Source organism: Urtica dioica, chromosome 2 (assembly GCF_054948205.1).
Source record: "Urtica dioica subsp. dioica isolate 48M chromosome 2, U.dioica_male_clone48M_v1_H2, whole genome shotgun sequence".
NCBI classification, from domain to species: Eukaryota; Viridiplantae; Streptophyta; class Magnoliopsida; order Rosales; family Urticaceae; genus Urtica; species Urtica dioica.
The window spans coordinates 51,482,652-51,505,307 of NC_142757.1; the positions used below are offsets into that span (position 1 = coordinate 51,482,652).

Consider the following 22,656-nt stretch of genomic DNA (forward strand, 5'->3'; position numbering starts at 1 on the left):
AATGCTATTTTGTAAGCATTCATTGAACGCTTGTTATATAGCAATTAAAACGTTTTAGGTGGTTACTAAGAAATTTATATAAATATTAAAATTATGATGGATAAAATAAAAAAGATTCATGATATTAGGAAAAAAAAATCAAATGATAATAGTGGTATTCTGCGTATTTATGGTAAACTTGAATGTTTATGGTATTTGCAGTAAATTTGCTATTTAACACGTATTTTGGTGATAAGATTACTGTTATTTATTTATTTATTTACTTTTTTAAGTATTTGCGGTTCGTAAAACATAGTGCGGGAGATGTTTATACCACTCTCTCAGTGTGTCGAAAGCTAAGTTTTAACAAATATTTCATATTTTTTTTTTTTTTTTTGTTAGTTATTGTTACTATTAATCTTTAAAATTAATCTTACAAAATCAGGTCATAACTATTAAATATAAATAAATTCCACTCTAATAAACAGGACAAAATATTTAGTAGTCTTAAATCCAAAGTGTGTTGTTGGCAGTATATCAGCCATACATACACATATGTCAACACATATACACACACACACACATATTATATATACATATCGAATGCATACTCATCAGCCTTAACATAAACTAGAAACAAATCACGATCATCGTTGCCAATAATCCATTTTATAATAATTTTTTTTTCCGATTCGTTTACTTATAATTACAAACTATAGATTTTGATTCCATAAACCAAATAAACAAAACATGAATCCACTTCCACTTCTTTTTCTCTTTTCCTCGGTCTCCGTTCTCTCACAAACTTCTTCTTCCTTTGCAACAAACCAATTGCTGACTTTCTTGGAGAAGCTCCAACAAACAGCCCTCGAAACTTTCGGAAAATCCGAGTTCGACCCCAAACTCTACGTCGACTTATCACTCAAGTCCCAACTATCTTCGACCGAGCTCGCTTTCCGCGAGCTCTCGAGGTCCCCAAACGGGTCGGTCTCCGGCGAGGATCTGAGGCGGTTCGTGAGGGACTACTTCGACGGCGCAGGGGAAGATATGGTGTACTCGGATCCAGTGGATTTCGTCCCCGAGCCGGAGGGTTTTCTGGAGAACGTGGAGTCCGAAGCAGCGAGGTCTTGGGCTTTGGAGGTTCATTCTCTGTGGAGGAATCTGAGCAGAAGAGTCTCTCGGAAGGTTCTGGAGAGGCCTGAATTCCATACTCTGCTTCCTCTCGCTCGTCCGATCATCGTTCCTGGCTCGAGATTCAGAGAGGTTTATTATTGGGATTCTTATTGGATAATCAGGTTAGTTCTGTCTTAGACACGTGTTCGTCAATGATTGGACGGATATTACGCACTAATTTATTACGTTAAAAGGATGTTCGATAATATATATATTACGTTAAAAATGATGTTCTAGCAAAATCTATAGTAAACTATTTGATAAAATCTCTTACTTAGGAAACATTAGAAGTGATTAAGTTATATTGTAATCCTAAAAACATTACATTCAAGTTAAACAAGTTTAGATTTTTAGAGTCGAGCTTTGTTTTTAGGATATACATTTTAAAACACTTACTTAAAAAGTTAGGGGTTGTTTGGTTTGTGATTCTAAATTTGTTTTCTGTTTTCTAATTCTAAATTGTAGAAAACACTTACTTTTTGAAAACATGTTTGGTTACAATACTTAGAAAACAAATTTAGAATTATGTTTTTTTTTAATTTGTTTAGAAAACAGAAAATAAGAAAAATGTGTTTTCTATTTTATCTCTCTTATATTTTAAATTAAGCTCTAAAACAATTGAATGTAAAACATAACCAAACAACATTTTAAAATATTCTGAAACGTAATTTTAAATCTGTTTTTTAAATTTAAAATTAGAATCAGAAAACAAATTTAAAAAAAAAAAAATTAGAATACTAAACCAAACGGTCCCTTAATTTAAAAACCAAGATATCACTCGTAGAATGAATATTTATGGACTAATTACGTTGAAAAAAAAAGAAGCCTTTTTTTTTTTGTATTCATTTATGGGTTGATTGGGCAATAATTTTATTAATAACCATCCGGGAGTACCAATTTATCATGAAGTAGTGATATGATTTATAAATAGTATATCCGAAGGAGATTTTTGAGTATTTTATTAAAGTGGTAGTATTAATTCGCGGGAAGTGATGTGAAACTTATTAGAAGTTTGTGTGTTTTAGTGTTTGATACTTGGCACTGCTCTTTGTTCAATTTAGCGTCTTGATAATGTTTAATTTTTATTGACTTTCTCTCACGTTTTTTTTTTTTTTTTTATATATTTTTCAAATATAATTTTAGAAAAACAAAAGAAAAGAATAATTTTTAACACTACAATCATCATCTAGCATTTAATTTGCTTTGATTATTTTTGCAGAGGATTACTTGTAAGCAAAATGTACGACACGGCAAAAGGAATTGTTGCTAACCTTATTTCACTCATAGACGAATATGGTTTCGTCCTTAATGGTGCCAGAACTTATTACACAAATCGGAGGTAATAATAAAATATAATAATTCACCCAACTCGTCAAATTCTTTTCATATCATCTGTAGATTTTTATTTTTATTTTTATTTTTATTATTTTAGTCAGCCTCCTCTACTGAGTGCAATGGTAGTGGACATATTCAAGAGAACAAAGGATTTGGAGTTCGCTAGAAAGTCTCTCCCAGCACTTATCAAAGAGCACAAGTTTTGGACATCAGGTATTATTGAGAGGAAGTTCTACAAATACACCATTTGAAGATGGTAACTACAAGAATAACTCATAGTTTCAAATATTATATAAATAGCTTGTTTTAAATTTTCAGAAGATTTTATCAGTCTAAATGAAATTTTTAAACAGGGAAAAATGCTAAATAAATCTGTAAGCAATAAACAAAAATTAAGTCCAATAAAACTACAGACAACAAGGAAACTATTGTAAGTTTATAAAATAAAAATAGTTAATGAAGATTTGGTGAATTAAATTTGAAAAGAAAGTATGACATTTCCACTATTGATATGTTTGAGACTGTAGATCATTATTTCAAACTATAATTTAAGGTTTTTTTTTATTATTTGGTAGGAAAACATTTGGTTACCGTTCAAGATGCTAAAGGTCGTAATCATAGTTTAAGTCGATATTACGCAATGTGGAACGAACCGAGGCCTGAATCTTCAACTATGGTACGAATTATGAACTAGCTTCATTCATGGCCATGTTTTTATTTATTTGGGAAGGCTAATAATTACTATAAAGCTATAATTTTTAAAATAAGATAGTTATTTTGATTGTCCGTTTTAAAAAAAAAATAGGGATAAAGATATGAAGTTCTATATCATATTTTTCCCGAAAATAGTACATACGAATAAACAAAATACATACTAGACTTCTATAATAATAATTAAAAAAAAGGCTTCACTATTTATGGGTCACTCATATAGTGTTAATCTTTCTATCAATTTTTTTTATACTTGAGTAAAGTGAACTTTTTTTTTAGTCGATATTAGTGCTCGAATCGGATTTAAGTTTTGGTTCCATTCGCTATCTCAGGATATGGAATTTGCCTCGGGTATCTCTAGTGCTTATGAGAAGCGTTTGTTTTACCGGGAAGTCGCTTCAACCGCCGAATCCGGGTGGGATTTCAGTACAAGATGGATGAGGTAATTTTCCTTGGTTTATTGCTCAAGCAAAAGAAACTATTATATATTAACATCAAAATGGTGGCGAACACAAACACTTGAGATATGTGGATGAATCATGATCTTAAGACAAAGAAAATAAAAAATAATTAACTAAATAACTCTTCTCATAATCCGAACGACTCACTCTAATGACTTATTTATACTTAGATGTAATTGAATATATAAAAACGATATGAAATAAGTATATAACAAATTTACCCTTTCGAGTTTATCACGGGTATTCTCTTGCAGGTCAGAAACAGTAATTTTTATTTTATTTTTTTTATAAATGCTTGTTTTGTAACCGCTTTTTTTTTTTTTTTTTAGCCGGTCATTTTTTTCTCCGGCAAAGGTTGTCTACGTTTTATATTTTATTGTAGTATTTTTTTGTTGTTGTAGGAATATTTCTGATTTCACAACTTTGGCAACAACATCAATATTACCAGTCGATTTGAACGCGTTCCTACTCGGGGTACACATTTTTCTCACATAATAGGCCTCAAAATCTTTCAAATTTAGCATTATTTATTTATTTATTTTGTTGGCGACATGTAGATGGAATTGAACATAGCCTTCTTGGCAAGAGTGACCGGAGATCAAAACGTCTCGATACGCTTTTTAAAACTTTCATGCAAAAGAAAGAAAGCTATCGACTATGTTTTTTGGAACACGGAGAAGGGCCAATGGTTTGATTACCGGCTAAGCAATAGTACGTCCGAGGTACTTAATTTTTTTTTTTTTTTTTTATATTTTCTTATAGGTTTCAATAATTTAAATGACACATAACCATTTACTTTAGGGAGTTGATAAGTGGGAGCCTAGGAATCAGAAACAAAGTCAAAAGGCCTTTGCTTCAAACTTCATTCCTTTATGGATCATGCCATTTCACTCAGGTTTGACAAATATCATTGATTTTTCATATTCCTAATCTTGGCAACCTTTTTATTTTATAATTTAATGAATTCTGAGAGGATTTTGTGAGCATTTTTTTTTAATGTGTAGATGCTGACTTGGTGGACAAGATTGCGAGAAGTCTTCAAAGATCAGGCCTAGTTCACAAAGCCGGGATTGCCACGTCGGCAACAAATTCAGGACAACAATGGTTATTTTTTTTTTCGTTAAGAGACTCAAATTCATTTTCATATGTAAATGGTATCTAAACTTGAAAAAAAAAAAACAGGGACTTTCCGAATGGGTGGGCTCCAATCCAACACATGATCATCGAGGGGTTGGCAAAATCGGGATCCAAAAGGGCAAGATCGTTGGCCGAGGATATCGCGGTGAAGTGGATAAGAACCAACTATGTCAGCTTCAGAAAGACCGGAAACATGTACGAAAAGTACAATGTGGAAAAATGTGGATCTATTGGGTCCGGCGGTGAATATGTTGCTCAAGTACGTCCTTCTCTAACACTGGCTAAGACTAAAGAATGGATTCCGTTTGCATTTAAAAAATTAGGACATTTCGTGTATTCTTTTCGCCGATTTTCGCCGGCGTTTAAAATCTTGTTAAAAAGAAACTTTAAAAATGGCTATGCATTTTCTTAAATAAAAATAATACACAAAATGTCCTAATTTTTTAAATTAAAAAATGATTAAAAATTGGGTATGTATTTTTCGGTCAATTTAACCAAAAAATTGGTAAGAAAAACGTTACCAAAAAAAAAAAAAAAAAAAGGCTACAAGTTCCACCTTTAGCTAACACCAACTCCAATACTGAATAATGTTTTAAGGAATATTAAAATGGATTTAATCTCTCATAGCAATTGCTTTGTATGCATTTTTGTATACAAAAAAAAGGGTTCATATTAACAAGGTGAACCTCACTATTTTCTATGTAAACCCCTCTCGCCCGCTCAAAAGATCTATGACCCATGGCCCGTCCTCGCTTGAGACTCTTCTCACTCGAGGACTTTTCTCATACATGAAGACCGAGGACCCTCCCACATGAAGACTCTCTCGCCTGAGGACTCATCCTCTCGCTAAAAGACCTTCTTGTCCGAAAACCCTCTATTCATTCTTGTCAAAACTCCATCTTTATTGATGTTCCTTCTCGCCAAAACCTTCTCGCGGCAACCATCTCCCCAACAAGAGTTCTTTTCGATTTCCATGATCCTCCTTGGTATCCTTGGCCCTTATTAGCTCATTGTCTTCCTATAAATTTACTCCCCTAAACATCAATCAACATAAGTTTTAGGTAAGTCATTCTCACGTGGGCAAACAATTTCAAAATCTTCCATCTCTTCCTCTCATCAATTTCCCTCTCTAAACCTAAAGAGGAAACTTAGATCCTCTCGTCATATATACATACATACATACATATATACATACATACATACATACATATATATATATATATATATATATAGAACATGCGTTGGGAGAAATCCATATACGCATACTTAGCTCACTTTCCTAGTCTTATTTAGATTATAGGGGCAAGAAAACCGACTATCCGGCAACGAGAAGATAGAGTCTAGGACTATCCCTTGATTTTGTTGTCTTTCTCAAGACTCTTTAGATTTTGTATTGTATTGGGTCCGTCCATTTCATAATCATACCTCTCTCGAGCCCGAAAGAGAATAACGTTATTGTGCGAACGATTCGGATTGGATACCTACGGAATACAGAATATAATAGCACAACAATATAGATTTGCCTCTGTGGCTCCAATTCAGACAATTTAATCAACGAGAATGTAAAAAGAATGAGACAAAGAGTTTTACCCAGGTTCGGATCAAATAAGTCATACGTCCGGCTTTAGAGAGTGGTTCCACTGATAAAATTAATCCGAGATTACAAAGATTATAAGTGCTCACAATTTTCTCTTTCCTCTCTTTGATTTTTCTCTCTAAGTTGTTTTAGGTTGATTTTCCCTCTTTTATTTTCTCACACCTACAGTATTTCTCTCTCTTAGTTTTTCTCCCGTGTGTTTTCGTTTGACACAACACACATATAAAAGAAATAAAAGAAAAGAATCTAAAGTGGTGGGACCCACTTTACTTTAAAGCCACCGCTCACAATTATCAATGACCTCATCGCGTTCTCGTTGAATTTTCTAATATCTTTGAAATTTGATTTATATTGGCTCATTTCTTTCATAATCATGGTTCTCTTGAGTCCAACAAAGAAATAACAAAAATGATATTTTGACCTACATGCGTTCTTAGGGTTCGTCTCTAGATCGAACAACATGATTTTTTAAAGTTCTGATCCAAAAACGACATTTAGAATCACTATATTGACAATGCATTTATAAGCATAACATTGTAAAATTCATTTATATATATATATATATATATATATATATGTATATATATATATTAAAATTTGATATAACTTTTGTCTTCTGAAATGTTGCAAATGCAGACCGGCTTCGGGTGGTCGAATGGAGTTATATTAGCATTGTTGGAAGAGTTTGGATGGCCTGAGGGCCTCAAGATTCATTGTTGACAACATTACACCAATAAAGCAACGTTTTTTCTCTCTTTATTTTGAAGAGTAGAAAGATAGTCTTCTGATCAAATTTATTCATAAGCAATTAGAGGTTTAAAATCACATTCAACCATATGAGTTCCATGGCTATAAAAGAACACAAGTTATCAAACCGTCAACAATAATATGGGATTCTCTAAAGATCTACCACAAACTATAAAGTATAGAAGAAAAAAAAAGAAGCTATATTAAAGAAAAACTGTTCAGAATGCAAATAAAATAATCACCAATTAGTAAAATGAAAAGCGAAAATTTTCAAACTTACGCAAAATAAGAGGAATAAAACACCTCTGATTTATAATTTAATTATTATTATCAAAATTAGAAATGTAATGTTTTCACTTCTCGAACAAAACTACCACTCAAAAACCTAATTTGAAACCTATTTGTTTATCTCATAAACTCTTGCGTAAGTAGATCGAATTTCATATTTTGGTACAAAAAAAAATCAATTCGAAATATATATTATAAATATATAAGATAAAGAACATCAACAGACTTGCTCGTTATTTTTACTCAATGGGAAATCGTAACACTTCACGAATTATAATTTTGTATTTGATTTCTTATGTGTTGAATGTTTAGTAAGCTTGTCTAATATCTTAGTTTTCGTTTGAGAGAGAGGGGACATTTATATAAAAACTATGACATAAAGTATTTTTTTCGTCTTAAAGAAGTATTTTTATACGAAAGAGTTTCTATTTTTTATAATAGTTTAAACACCAACTACAAATATTTTACCGGATGAAAAAATAAAAATTAGTCGATCTAAGCCACATCAAACGTTGCAATTGCAATCTAGTCAACGTTTCGCTTAATTTTCTAATCTAACCAAATTTGATGACATGTCATATTTATATAAGATGATATTTACTATATTAGCCTTGAATTGGTTTCAAAAATACTAGCCCACGTTTTGAAACTTGGTTTTGTAGCCGAATTTGTTATATTCGGTTTATATTTCGAATTTTAAAAAAAATTCTATACTTGACAAAGTTGGTTATTGAGCGTTTTTTTTCTTTAATGAACATTATAGCCGTGTAAGCAAATATAGTGCAAATGTTCGTAAATTTTTGTTAATCTCCGTTGCTTTGTTAATTTCTGTTAATTATGGTAAATTTACATATGTGCAGGTAGAGCCGATTTCTTTCATTTCCTTTAATACGGTATTTTTGTTTTCCAAATTTATTTTCTAATTTTGAACGGGATTTTATCATAATTACGTGTATTCATTATCTTGTTTGACTTATTCAATCAAATAAATATTTCATTTCCCTTTTAATTACATCACCGAATCTCATATTATGAATTCAAAAAGCTGAAATTAAATTGCTGAAATTATAGCCGTGTAAGCAAATTCAGTGTAATTTTTTGTTAATCTCCACTGATTTGTTAATTTCTGTTAATTATGGTAAATTTTTTGTGCATTTATTGCATTAAATTTTATCTTTTAATTACATCACCGAATCTCCTATTAAATTAGCTAAATATCCAATTAAATTGCGAAAAAATCTGAAATTAATTGGCTGTATACAATTCAAACCGGTCAAACGTGGGCTAGTGTTTTGATCAAGTAAGTATAAGAAAAAGGATAAATTATGTATTTTATATCCGTAAATTTCAGTAAATGGCTATATTGCAAAATTTACCAAACGTTGGCTAGATTCCAAAAATCATGTTTCAAAATGGCTACGTTGCTAGTTTACCCATAAAAAAAAGGGAAATTTTAATAATATCTTAATAAAAATGGTGGTTTTCTAAAAAAACAATTAAGTCAATAGCTCAATAGTCCATCATTTTTTTTTTAAAAAGCCAAAATTTTATGTTATTAAGAAAATAGACTATCAAGCCCGCAGTAGATTAATTAACTAAAAAGTAAATTATATTAATTTAAAGAGTAAATTGTTAATGAATTTACTGCGAACTTGGTGGACTATTTTTTTTAATAAAATAAAACTTTGGTTAGAATCTAAAAAAAAGATAAGAGATTTACTAATTGGAACAAATTCTTCTTTTCTAAATACCTCGTATTTTAAAATGTTTTGTAAAAATCTTATATTTTTAATTTTCATATTCTTTTGCCGTTATTTTAAATAAATATGTGTACAATTAAGAAAAAGTTAAATAAAAATGTTAATAATAAAAAACTAAGTTAAATAAAACTATAAACGGAAAAGTAAAAACTGTAAAATAGGATATTCTCAGAAGTATTATCAAAATAAAGAAAGGTATTATCATTAAAAAAAAAAAAAATCTTGAGAAAAAATTTTAAAACAAGGTCTGTGGGTAATTTCAACAAAAAAAAAAATTATAAGGGATATGCTTCATTTGAATATGGATTGGACCATTGATACTTGGGTCAAAATTTAAACGGTACTGGAAGGGAATGGCTTTGAAAGCCCAATTACTTCTTTCTTCCTAAAATAATTATTGATCATAATCATATAAAGTGAAAAAAAAAAAAAAAAAAAAAGTGAGACAAAACAAGACAAGACATTCTCTTGTTACTTCACAGAGATGAATAAAAAAAAAAAAGGCAATCCAGTGATTGCGTATGATTACGTCAGCAAAGCTGACAGGGTCATGATTCAGTCCAGCATAGCCATGACGTGGGACCTTAGTGGGCCCCACTCCGCACTATCAGCGAGCCCCTCGCCGACCATAGCCTGACCACACCACAGTGTGTGAAGACAGAACCAAAAAAAAAAAAAAAAACATTTCCTTTTATATTTTATTATTCAATAATAAATAATTAAATTTTGAAAGAAATAATAACAAAAAAAAAAAAAAATTCTGAACCCTTCCGGCCCATTGTCTCCTTTACAACCGGCAGATCCAGACCCTACCTTAAAATCACCGCCGTCAGATTGACCCATCAATCAGCATCGGAGGACGCCACGTGTCAGATAATTAACCAGTGAGCGCCTACATTAAATAAATAAATAAAATTATGATCATGATGATCAATCACGCTCTTTGAGAGAAATAGAAGAAGAAGAAGGTCGTAATTGTGAGGCTAGTTTTTAGTGGCTCATTAAAAGGCCAGTCAAGTCTCTATCTAATATAGTTCCCCTGAATATATATATATATATATATATATATATATATATATATATATTCTGCTAATTCAGGTTTATTTATTACTTTTTTTTAGTAGCATTGTATGCTAGGACCTAGTCTATATGAAAATAATAATTATAGTAATAATCGTTTTTTTTTTTTTGATGTTGTAAATACCTCTCGCTTACGCTTACTCTTGAAAAACCTATATTTGAGGTGGGCATGCTTATTGACTTATACGGCAATTACAAAATTGATAGTTTTATATTTATGTAGTGCCTATTCATTGTAGATTAATCATGTCATCAAACCTTTGCTTATGATTTTCTCGTAGCATGGATATATTAAATAGCATTAGTTTTCCTTCTTCGTCCTTGTAAAAATCTAGAAAAGGGACAAATTTTTTTTAATTGATTTTTACTTCTTGTAATCTACTGAAGAAGCTTAGAGAATGTGGACAAGAAGATTGCATTTTTACAAGACAATATACAGTCGAAGGAATAAAACCCTGTCAAATAAGTAGCGACACCTTTTGTGCTTTAGTGAAATCAAAGCTTCACGTTGGTTCCTAAATATAGTAATAAATAGAACAAGTAGTTTTCTTCTCCTAGAGCAATAAATTTGTTGTGGAAAAACATACCATTAGATTACATTACATACAAAAATGGGAAGAAAAAAATCAAAACTAGTTACATTGTGAATAGAACTAGCAGCTCTTTCGAAAATTTGGCACAGAATATATATATATATATATATATATATATATATATATATATATATATATAATGCAGGATCTTGGCTCACTTAATGGGGCAATGTCCCCCTTATTTTTTCGGATTTTATTATTCCGTCCTTTCAAATCATATTTCAAAAATAATAAAATTAATAATTTTTTTAGTTTTTAATTAGTAATTTTAGTAACTTCTACTTACAATATTTTTGTAACAAAATTAACATTCTATTACTCTTATAAATTATACTTACAAATTATATATATTATACAAACTCATTCTAAACTCCTTTGAAATTTAATTTTTGGCAATCTCTAAAAAATTTAATTATGACTTTTACCCTAAAAAAATCATTTTTAACTTTTGACCCCCTCTGACCAGAACTCTATAGGAATCTTGGATTGAAAAAACAAAGCCCATGTTATACATTTAGAAAATGTTGATGCTTTTTTTTCCACAATAGAGCTCTGTTGCGGTATTTCTACCTATGTAAATCGGTGTAGAATGTCATGCTCTGAGAAATAGTCTGCAAAAATTTATTCTTTAGCATTATCAAATCCAAACAATTTAGTAGAAGTAGAAAACTGGTTAGTAACAAAAACACAAAAACGTGGAATGATAGAATTCACTTTAGATTTATATTTCATAGAAAAGATCCAACAAAACTTTGACATATCATCCACTAAAGTAAAAAAGAATATGTGTCCTTGTCTAGATGGAACACTATAGGGTCCCCAGACATCATAGTGAGCAAGATCAAACATACACTTTGAAAAGTTATTATCAGATATGAAAGGCAGCCTATGCTGCTTAGCAAATATCAATTCTATGAAAAGATAATTGTTGTTTTAAACCTGCTAATATTTGGAAAGATCTATGATCAAGCCGTTGATGCCAATTTTGAGAAGTGACTGCGTTCACCACAACAGTGGTGTTGATGATGTTATCTTTTGTTAAGATGTAAAGATCATTACAACCTTTACCCTTGCCAATCATTCTCATATCCCCCGGTATCCTGATCACATAAGAATCAGTTGCAAGAGACATATTTACATTTGATTCTTTTGTTAGAACATCGACGAAAATAAAGTTGACTAAAAAACTAGGCACATAAAGAACATAATCAAATCATAACATATTATTAGGCAAAGGAACTGTGGAATTTGAAGCGATCTTAAATTTGTAAGAAGAGACTTTTCTGCACAAATGTGCCATGAAACGCCAGAATCCAAGATTCAAGTTCCACAGATAAAATTAGAAGATTTAGTATAATTAACCAAATTGTAAAAATATATTCGGAATGAAGTCATGTTGACTTCATTAGATGTGCCAGAATGAGTGGTGGTGGAAGATGAAAACTGGTTTGACAAGTGGTTGAAAATCTGGTGAATTTGCTCAAAAGAGAGATTTGAAGATGATCCTTAGCTTTCACTTTGACCGCCATTATAAGAGCCTTATGTAGCGTTGACTTGAGGATTTGGCTTGAACTTGTAACCAGGAGAATAGCCATGGATTTTGTAACATGTATCTACTGTGTGACCCCGGATTTGACGATCTTTGGCTTTAAACTTCTTATGGTCATCTCTGACAGCCGTTGGAAGAGAATTGGATTGATCAATTGGATTAAGAGAGTCCAATCCGACCAATCTCCGTATCTCTTCTTGAGTCAACATTGTATAGACTTTGTTGACTGGAGGAATTGGTGGTCGATCCCATGAGCAAGACTTGGCCACGCGCGTGTGTTTAAGTTTCATTCAATCCCATTAGGAACCGCATCACGTATTCTGCTTGCGCATAGTCGCTCAATTTGGCTTTTCCTCTACATGTGCATTCATGCTTGAAATCGCTCAACTCCTCGTGGATGCTCTTCAATCTTGTGCAGTAGACTCCAATGGACTACTGATCTTGAGCAAGATTCGCGAACTTACGCTTTAATTGGAAAATCTTTGGACCATTGCTCTATTGGAATCGTTCTTTAAGATCGTTCCATATATCTTTCGCATTGCCTCTGAATATAATACTTGATGCAATCTCCTTGGTGATAGAGTTCATGATCCAAGAAATAATGGTGTTGTTGTTCTGACTCCACAATCGCAGAAGATCTGGATCTTATGGTGACGACTTCACAATGGATCCATCGATGAAGTCAAGTTTGTTCTTGACTTCAAGAACTATCAATATCGATCTACTCCGAGGCATGTAGTTCGTACCAGTGAGCACATTTGAGACAAGACTCCCTCTCGTTGAATCTGAATGATGAAGGTAGTATGGAGAGAAATGATTTTCAATCATTGATCTAGGTCTTGGAATTCCGACGATTCTTGTAGGATGAGTCTCTGTCGATGAAACTTTCATTTCCACCATGATTTAGGCGAATCACATAGCTCGAGAAAATATATGAATATAATCGAGGATCTCATATAACGCGGATACGCTCTGATACCATATTGAAATTGAGATCTCAAAAGGAAGAAGAATATCGAAAATGAAAGAATTTCTTATTGAATAAAGAAATAATAAATTAATCTCTTTTAAATACACAAGTATTAAGTCTACATGACGGTTACAAAAATAGCGAACCAAGTCTAACAAACAACTTGTCGTTAATCTGAACAAAAAAAAACACTAAAAAACTATAGAAGACATAAAACAACTTCAAACGCTAATAGTTGCGTGAGTCAGAAGAAAGATGAAACAACAATAATACTTCAAAATCGACAACTTAGCTTCCAAAACTTCTCCATATATATTTATTATGCGTAATATGCTTTTGTAAATAAATTGCAATGTGATGGTAAGTTGAAAGATATTTCAACATTCATGCTGCGCTTTTATTGGACAGCATAAAAGCTGACGTGGCAGCTACATTGCCTTGTCTGTTTTCCCCTCCAAAAAAAGGTGCGAGATTCCTTTGTAAGCTTTTTTTTTCCTCTTTTTTATATAATTCGTAAAAGGAAAACTTAAAACTTAATTTTTCTACCCTGGACAAAAAACACATTTCCTTTTCATTTGGAACTAGTTTTAATTTTTTTTTTGTTGCAAAAATGAGGTGTTGGAAAATTGTGTGTTTATTGATATTAAAGAGAATTTAATATCAAGTTATTGGTTAATTTGTGAAAAATATTCGAGTGGGGTCCACTCATAAAAAATAAAATGTTTTGATTGATTCTTATTTATTTAGTACGAGAGATATAAAATCGCTTATTTATTTTAAAAAATTGGAGCTAAAATGAATGAGAAATTGATGTTTAAAGTGTGTTGAAAAACATCATTATTTATTTTACGTTTTTACCATGTTAAATTGCACTTATGGGCTGGTAACAATCATAAACTAATGGCATTATGGCTAAATGTTTTTTTCTACACAAATAAAAGGTGTAATGTGCATTAAGGACAACGGTTTTGTGCCAAAAAAAAGTTCAGAAAAAATAAGCCGCTATAAGAGAAAAAAAAAAGCCAAACAATGGGCTGAAAAAAGCTGTAGTTAACACACGAAAATCTTTCATTTTTTTCTCTCAATTCTCTCGGTGTTGGTGCTAGTATCTTGGATAATGTCAAGTTCATCAGAGCTGAATAAGTTGATGCTTTATTCTTCTCGTACGTCGTTTATCCTGAGAGACAATTGCTCATGCTATTCCAACATCTGGTAGGAGAACAATAACGCATTAAGAAAATTGTCGAACAAGTCTTGACGTGTTCTCTATTTTCATTCTTTATCGATTTTTTGGTGATATCCGGTTTAGTTATTTTAGTTTATTTATATTAGTTTCGTTGTTTACTTATTTAAATAATATTTATGAAATTTGTCTATTATTTTCCCGTCTATTATTAGCAATATGATTAACATGAGGTTGAGATTTCTCTCTCTCTCTCTCTCTCTCTCTCTCTCTCTCTCTCTCTTATTTTCCTAGTAATTTTCGTTGGGTATTGCTAATTTTTTTTATTAATTTATTTATTTTATAATTATGATCAAGGTTAAAAATGTCCTTGTAGACGGATTCCGATAGATAATCTGGTTGTTAATATAAATTTTGAAGGAACTATTGAAAAAATGTGAAATGCCATTTTTTTTTATTCATTGTAACTTCATTATAAAATTTTAAATTCTTGTAACTAGTAAAAAGAATCTTTGCAAGCACTTTATGGGAAGCTAAATCTTGGAATGAAACTTGCAGTATAGTTAAAAGTTATAATGCAAATATATGGACCACTGAAATCATTAATTTAGATGAGTAAAGTCAGCATCTTTGTTCTTTTCTGATATTCAGAGCATACCAAGAATTCAGCTATGTTGATTATTATTACTATTATCTTTTTTTTTTCATCAATTTATTTCCAAATATGAACAGCCTTTCCACAATATCCTCTTTAAACCTAAACAATAAAAAGTTGAGCATTTTTAACAAGAGAATCTGGCATGACTAATGAGATTATAACGATGAGAAATTGCCTCATTTGTCACCAATTTTATAACATTTTCCTATTTTTCACCAAAATACTAATTTGTCTCAAAATGCCACCGAGATGTCAACATTGTTGATATTTATGTCAACAATGTTGACATCTCATAGTGAAGGGTAAAAATAGATGTCAACATTATTGACATAGATGGTGGCATTTTGTGACAAATTAGTGTTTTGGTGGAAAGTGAGAAAATGTTATGAAATCGGTGGCAAATGATGCAATTATTGGGTATCTTTAATATATATTTATTTTACGTACATGGTGGTATAACCTTTTTGACAAGGGTTTAATACTCTTCATATGATATAAATACAACAATATATTTATGAACTTAAACACACACTTTTTATAAGAATAATAGTGCTGAGATTTCGCTTTCCCACTGGGAAAAATAAAGAGCCTTTTGCTCTATCCCACTTTGGAAGAAATAAATTTAATATCCTATAATGGGAAAGTTAGGTAATTATTAAACAAATTTAAACTTTGAAAGAAACTTGCCTGAATTATAAATAAAGAGAATGAGAAAATTAGCTCTTCCTCAAATTGCTGATGAACACATGAGGCCATTAACGATAATCTCAATCCTAATACATTCTTAACAGAGTTATCCTCTTAGATTAGATAATGATTTGGCTGACATTTTAATGACTTCAAAGATTAGTAATCTATAGAATATGTTCATTTACTATTAAGCCAAAAAATATTGTTATTTACTGAAATTATAATAAAGTACATTATTTTTCCATTTTTTTTTTGTTGTTGTTAAAACTATTCATCAACATCATAGTTCATGTTTCATGATTAAAGTATTACAAATTAATATGACGAAATGATCCATGGATGTATAATAATTTTTTATTATATATAGTTAATAATAATACATAATTACTAATAAATTATCATTCATCTAAAAAATGTACTAGTTGTGGTACCTAGGATAGCCTAGTGGTAATTCCACACCACCTCCTGTGTGGAGGTCGTGGGTTCAATCCCAACTGCAGCAAAGCTGCCTTCAAAAAAAAAAAATGTACTAGTTTCTTTTATTAAATATAAAAAAATTCAGCAGCAAATTGAGTAGATCTAACTCTAAAACTGTTTTTGAAATAAATGCACATATAAGTTGTAAAACGATAGCGGAATATACCAACTAGGATTATACTATTATTATTAATGAAAGAGCACTACTACAAAAATGACTTTTGAGTTGCTTATAAAGCGTTACATACAAATTTGAGCAACTTTCTAAATAGCTTTTTTTTAGCGACTTAAAGTGTTGTGCCAATTTTCTGTGTTACCTCGTGTATTATTTTGGGCGTCTACAAGGGGCGGAGTCACGTGGGGACCAATGGGTGTACGGGTCCCCACTGGCTCGAGAAAAAAATTTAGTAGGTATAAGTACATAATTTTTAAATTTTAAAATAATTATAGATTAATAAGAATTATAAGTTTACAAAAAAAAAAAATCTTCCTCGATTGCATTTTTTGTAGTTGATTTCTAAAAAAAAAAAAATCATTATTTAGCTCTTTAATGTTATTTATTTTAGAAAAGTTTCAAATATCTACCATTTTTCTCTTAAATTTTATCATTTCGACTTTTCCAACTACTAATTTATCATTAACAAAATAAGTATTTTATTTATATATTTTAAAAATGAATTTTAATTAGTTTTACTTTCTATATACGTATGTGGTTTTGTATGATTATCAATTTTACATTTTTTTTATTTACTTATGTGGCTTTGTATGATTATTCTTAAAATTATTATTGTTTATCCTAGTTTAAATACGTAAATATACATATTTTTTTTTGTATATGTGCTTGTACATTATCAATTTACATTGTTTGAATTTTCTGATTCATCAATGCATAATATATGTTTGATGAAAGTCCAATTCTTTTTCTTTACAAATTATGTTTTATAAATAATATATTATGCCTTTAATCATTTGTGTGTTAACATTTTTTTAGAGGCCTTTATTATATATTTTGTATCTTTAATTTTGTTCAAATTTTTTTATTGTATCTCCCCTCGATTCAATTTCTGGCTCCGCCACTGCACACAAGTGCATCTCCACAACAACACACGCGCTCTGCCGTCCACTCAGACGGGGCGGGTGGGTTGGGTTGGTTGGTTGGCTTCCTATCCAAAGCCCAAAAAAATTTCGTTCACAAACTTTTCTTTCCATAATATTGTGCAATAATAGCCGAGCAGTTTTGCAAAAGTCTAAAAATGTTTGTAACTAAGTCTTGAAGGTTGTAAAATTTGTGAGCATTAAGATGCAATAGTGGTTGGAGGTTGTAAAGAAACTTATGGTTGCTTAGATAATTAGGCACCATAGAAAAGAGATAAGATGGACATACAATCCGCTCAATTCTCTCGTACTAGTGGTCATTTCCAACAAGAGTTCTCATTCGTTGGAGTTTAACATATTGGTGTTTTGTTCATCTAATGCGTCATTGTATTCTGGGACTTTGAAAGGCCGTTGGTTTAAGAAAAATCTTGAAATCAGCATCGACGTTCTCTGTTCTCCTTTTCATTACCGGTTTTTGGGTTGATCCGAGTTTATTTTTGTTTCAATTATCTTGTATTCGTGTCTATGCATTTGTTATTAGTTATTTTGTTTCATATTTATTAAAAAAAAAAAACTCATTATAAAACTAAGCAGGTAAGCTTGATGACATGAACAAAATAATTAAAGTTTATTTTTAATTCTCGCTGATTATTAGTAAATATGGCTAATATAGTGTTTCTTCCCCCACACAGAGGTTTAACTTTGTCGAAGATTAATCTTCGAGGCGAGGTACTTAGCTTGAAAAAATAATTTAGCATCTTGTGCTTTTGCTTCGGCCGAGGCAAGTAGTCTTTGTGGCTAAGTGCATCAATAAACCAAAAATAGTTATTATCTATTTATTTATGAACTTCTTTAGGTCACTGATGGCAGTGGTATTTTGTTTTTTCGCTACATTTATTTTAATTACAAGATATGTTAAAAAAAAAACCTTTGAAAAAATCACTCATATATATATATATATATATATATATATATATATATATATATATATATATCAGTATACTTTGTACATTCTGTTATGTAGAAGTTCGTCTGTTTTAAAGATTTAATTTAAAGAAACTTTTCAATTAAGAAGATAATAAAGGGGGAAATTAAAAAAATCTTATAGGGATCTTAAGATTTTAATATGAATTTAGGTGGAATCATAGAAACCGCTGCCGGGTCATTGATTCGCTTCAATGCGATCGCCAAGATATTGCCAGTCTTGTCCCTAATCACGTTGTATAGCTTGTTTTGCAGGTCCCATTGATGTCCCTTCGAGCTTGGAGGCTGAAATCGAAAGCTTAATTTGGTGTATTCATCATCTAACTCACTTTTGGACACAAATTGAAAGTAATTAAAGTGATAGTAAAGTAATTGTTGGCGCTATTATTGGAGCATTTCAACCTCTGTGGTCTATTCAATGGGCCTTTATTTCTGGAGCTATGAAGAGTGCCGAGTTAATTCATGTCTATCGTGAAAGTTTGGACACTCCTTAGATTGTTTATCGATTGTTAATTTTTTGGACATTCCCTTAAATATTCGTCGTATTATTGTAAAAGATAGCATCGCAAGAGTCTCGTGTAATCTATCTCTCGCGCTCTTTTTTTTTTACTTCATTTATATTTAATAAAACTGTAATTACGGTTTTCTTCCGCCATATGTAAGGGCTATTAATAATTTTAGTGGTATCGCCCACATTCATGAACAAAAAAATTAATAATAATCTTAAGATTCTAAAATCTTCTTAAGAATTACCGCAATAAAATTTTATTCATGGTAATCAAATGTTAGTCTTGTAGTCTAATCTTATGTACTTCCATATTTCTCGAGTTACGACTTGGGGTGATAATTTGACTGATTCAGATCTTTTTTTTTAAAAAAATTTTTGTTAATTTTTTAACAAACCTTTAATTTAAAATTTCGAATCAATAGACCAGAGTAATTAGATGCCAAATATTCAAATGTTGCACTATTAAGTAAAAAAAAAACATTGCATGATGACTACTAATCAATAATATATATTGTTGTATCCCTCAAATTGGCCAGCCTGCTCTTTTGTTTACTTTGGAAAAAGCATATTTGTTTGCCTAAATAAATAAAGTTTTTGTACAAAAATGACACAATTATTAAATAGTTACAAGTAGGATTTTAATCGGCCATCCAATCATCAAATGTAGGGCATGTCACTTGAATTGATCACATTTTGTCATGGCCTCAATTAATTGATCAACAGCCTTGTGTCTAATTAAGCAAACTTCAATTAATTAATTCCCAACATAAAGGGAAAGATTAAAAGGAGGGCAACAAAAGACATGCAAAAGAACGAGCTAAAATCTTACTATTGGATTTAATTCCCCACTTTTAGCTCATCAAAAATGATTTTCCAGCAAAGATTTAAATAAGTAATATATAAATAAGTGCATGCAATATTGCAATATCCAAACTTTATAAAGCCGTTGACTTCATCTCTCAACGGCTATGATTAAGCGTGTGCTGTGTCAAGGAGACAAAATCATAGCCTTTTGCTAAGTAGAGATGAAAGGGTTTGTATGAATTTTTGATGCTATATGAAAAGAAAAAAAATTATAGCTAAAGAGAGAGAAAAAAAAAAGAGAAGAAAGCTTTGCCATTTTTGCAATCACTTGTGGGTCTTCTCTCTCCTGATTCTGACTCTTCCACCCACAAGCCATAAAGATGAGCTTTTGATAAGGATAGTTAAAGCCAGAGACGTTATAATTAATAATGTTGACTACCAAATGAACAATAAAATGAAGATGTTTCAAGATAACAATGAGACATATAGAGAGACAGAGCGCTCATGAAAGTTTCAGCAAATATTTTCAATCATTTAACCATACATATATAATTAATATTTTATTTGTCTGGCTGTATTCAATTTAGTGCATGGCAGATAGTGCGGAGCCAAGATTTGTAGTCGATCGGGGGTAAATTTGATAAAATAATAAGGGATGGTTAAGAAAAAAAAAACATTCAAGGGAAAAATACGAAAGAATCATATGATTTGGGGCTAAATATGCAAAATATCATAGAATTTGGGACAAACATTTTAATTTTCAAAAGTTCAACGAGAATAAGTCCCCTGGTTGTTAGCTAGCTCCGTCCTTGCATGGCAATGTATGATTTACTTCTTTTTTTTTCAGGGTTAAATAAAAATAATAAAAGAAATTATATCACATTTTAATATATATATATATATATATATATATAAATAATATGGTCCCTAGCTATTTTGTTGGACAGTAGGAAAAATGCAGGATATACCAGTAGGTCACGCAAGCTCAAGTAATGGCAATAAATTTAGCTGTTTAACAAATGTTATCCAAAGGAAAAATGACCTAATTAATTAAGGGAGATATACAGTAGTGATGGAATAGCTTTTGTGGCATGTTTATCGCGTATGAAATTATACACTTCGAAGTCAATATTCTCAGACGATATGTTAATTTTGTGTGACATAATATAGGACCCATACGATTTAATTTATTTGTTTATATATATCTTTATATATAATTTCATGAGAGTGGTGCGCCAACATTCTCCTTGGTTCTATTATGAAGAATTATGAGTGTCTCTTCTTGCTTTTAGTAGACCTTGGATACCCTACAAAGGAGAGAGAGAGAGAGAGAGAGAGAGAGAGAGAGAGAGAGAGAGAGAGAGAGAGAGAGAGAGAGAGAGAGAGAGAGAGAGAGAGAGTTGCATTATTTGGTGTGTATAGCTGCAAGCAACTAGAAAAATGAACCCTAAAATACATGTAGATTTAAGAGATATACGTAAAAAGAATACTTATTTATTTGCAACTTGCAATGAGATGATAAGTGCTCAGTTTCAAAAGGTATCGTTATGAAAATGAAAAAAAGGTTGATAACCGCACGTCAAATTTAATAGTCGATTACGTAGAATAATTATATATTATTGATAATAATATCCTTTTCAAGGTGATCTTTGTATTATTTGTTAAATCTATATTTTTTTAAAGCTTAGATGCCCACTAAATTAGCAAGTTTTTTTTAAGTACCTCTAGTTAAGTTAAAGTGTGTGTGTGTGTATATATATATATATATATATACACATACATAGAGTTTGATCTACAATGGATTATTCATGATGATTTGATAGGCACCCGAGATCTATGTGAACGGCCGTCTCTAAAGATTACATATGGCGTCGTTTTTTTTTTTGTGGGAAACAAAGAGATCGGGACATTAACAAATATTCCATTCAAATGATAGAGTTAATGCAAGATGATGAAATAATCAATGGAATAATTTTCTTTTTATGAATTATTCGAATGCTTCGAGGATGGCTTGAATAATTCATCTTCACTAGCCCTGAGTGAGTTCATTATTAAGCGTATATTCTCTATGGATTTTTTTTATGCCTCCCTAAATTATGTCTTAAAATCATATTTATTGGAGATGTAGACACCATGTAGTTTCATTTCGCATACAGCCCTTCGACACCTATTTTACAACATCGATTATAATGTGGTATAACATATATGATTTCATTCACAATTTATGGATTCATCTAGTGTTAAAGTGGTCCGAACCATATCGGGATAATTATTTTACGTAGTGAGAGATCCTCAACCCACTTACTGTATTAGAATATAGGTAAGTGTGTGATCCGTACTCACATTCTTCTCGATGGTCACTCATGGAACACGTGTGTATTAATCATAAACGAGGGTTTTCACAATTCAAACACTTGAAAGACAAAAAAAAAATGTAAATTCGTTTCCCGAACTACTTCACATGGACCTTATGAGTTTGATGTGAGTAAACAAAATTTGGAGGTCAGAAAGATGTTTGTGTTGATGATTTTTTCACGATATTGTTGGGTAGATTTTATGCGTGAAAAATCAAGAAAAAAACTTTAAAATTATTCAAAGCATTGTGATGTTGAATGAATTATCATTCAATTAATAATTAGAATCAAAGCGACCATGACCACGATCATTAGTCTGAGAATTTTGTGTTTTCAGCATTTAGTGAGGATTTTGCAGCTCCGTCTCGGTCATGATCATTACTTTCAACAACCTAATAGTCATTTCATTTGCCTCTCGGAGCTTAAAATTCTACCACTTCTCGAGGTACTCAGTCATACCTTTGACATCTCCGATTAATCTCTTTTAATCATCTAGAGTTTGTTCATGTTGATCCATTTTTAG

The 22,656-nt window shown here is 31.0% G+C and overlaps 1 protein-coding gene across 1 annotated transcript; it reads left to right on the forward strand.

Moving 5' to 3' along the window:
• The first annotated feature begins 598 nt into the window (after nt 1-598).
• On the forward strand, nt 599-7,152 carry LOC149405439 (trehalase-like). Its single transcript, XM_089607987.1, has 11 exons — nt 599-1,274; nt 2,372-2,491; nt 2,585-2,700; nt 3,063-3,163; nt 3,531-3,640; nt 4,061-4,133; nt 4,217-4,381; nt 4,461-4,554; nt 4,664-4,763; nt 4,842-5,055; nt 7,030-7,152. Exons 1-11 carry the CDS (start codon nt 730-732, stop codon nt 7,111-7,113), a joined length of 1,722 nt encoding a protein of 573 aa, XP_089464113.1. The 5' UTR covers nt 599-729; the 3' UTR covers nt 7,114-7,152.
• Nucleotides 7,153-22,656: the final 15,504 nt, after the last annotated feature.

Coding starts and splice junctions, on each gene's coding strand:
- LOC149405439 (XM_089607987.1), top strand. CDS start 730: ATGAATCCACTTCCACTTCTTTTTCTCTTTTCCTCGGTCTCCGTTCTC. Junction 1,275..2,371: donor GATTCTTATTGGATAATCAG/GTTAGTTCTGTC, acceptor TTATTTTTGCAG/AGGATTACTTGTAAGCAAAA. Junction 4,134..4,216: donor TGAACGCGTTCCTACTCGGG/GTACACATTTTT, acceptor GGCGACATGTAG/ATGGAATTGAACATAGCCTT.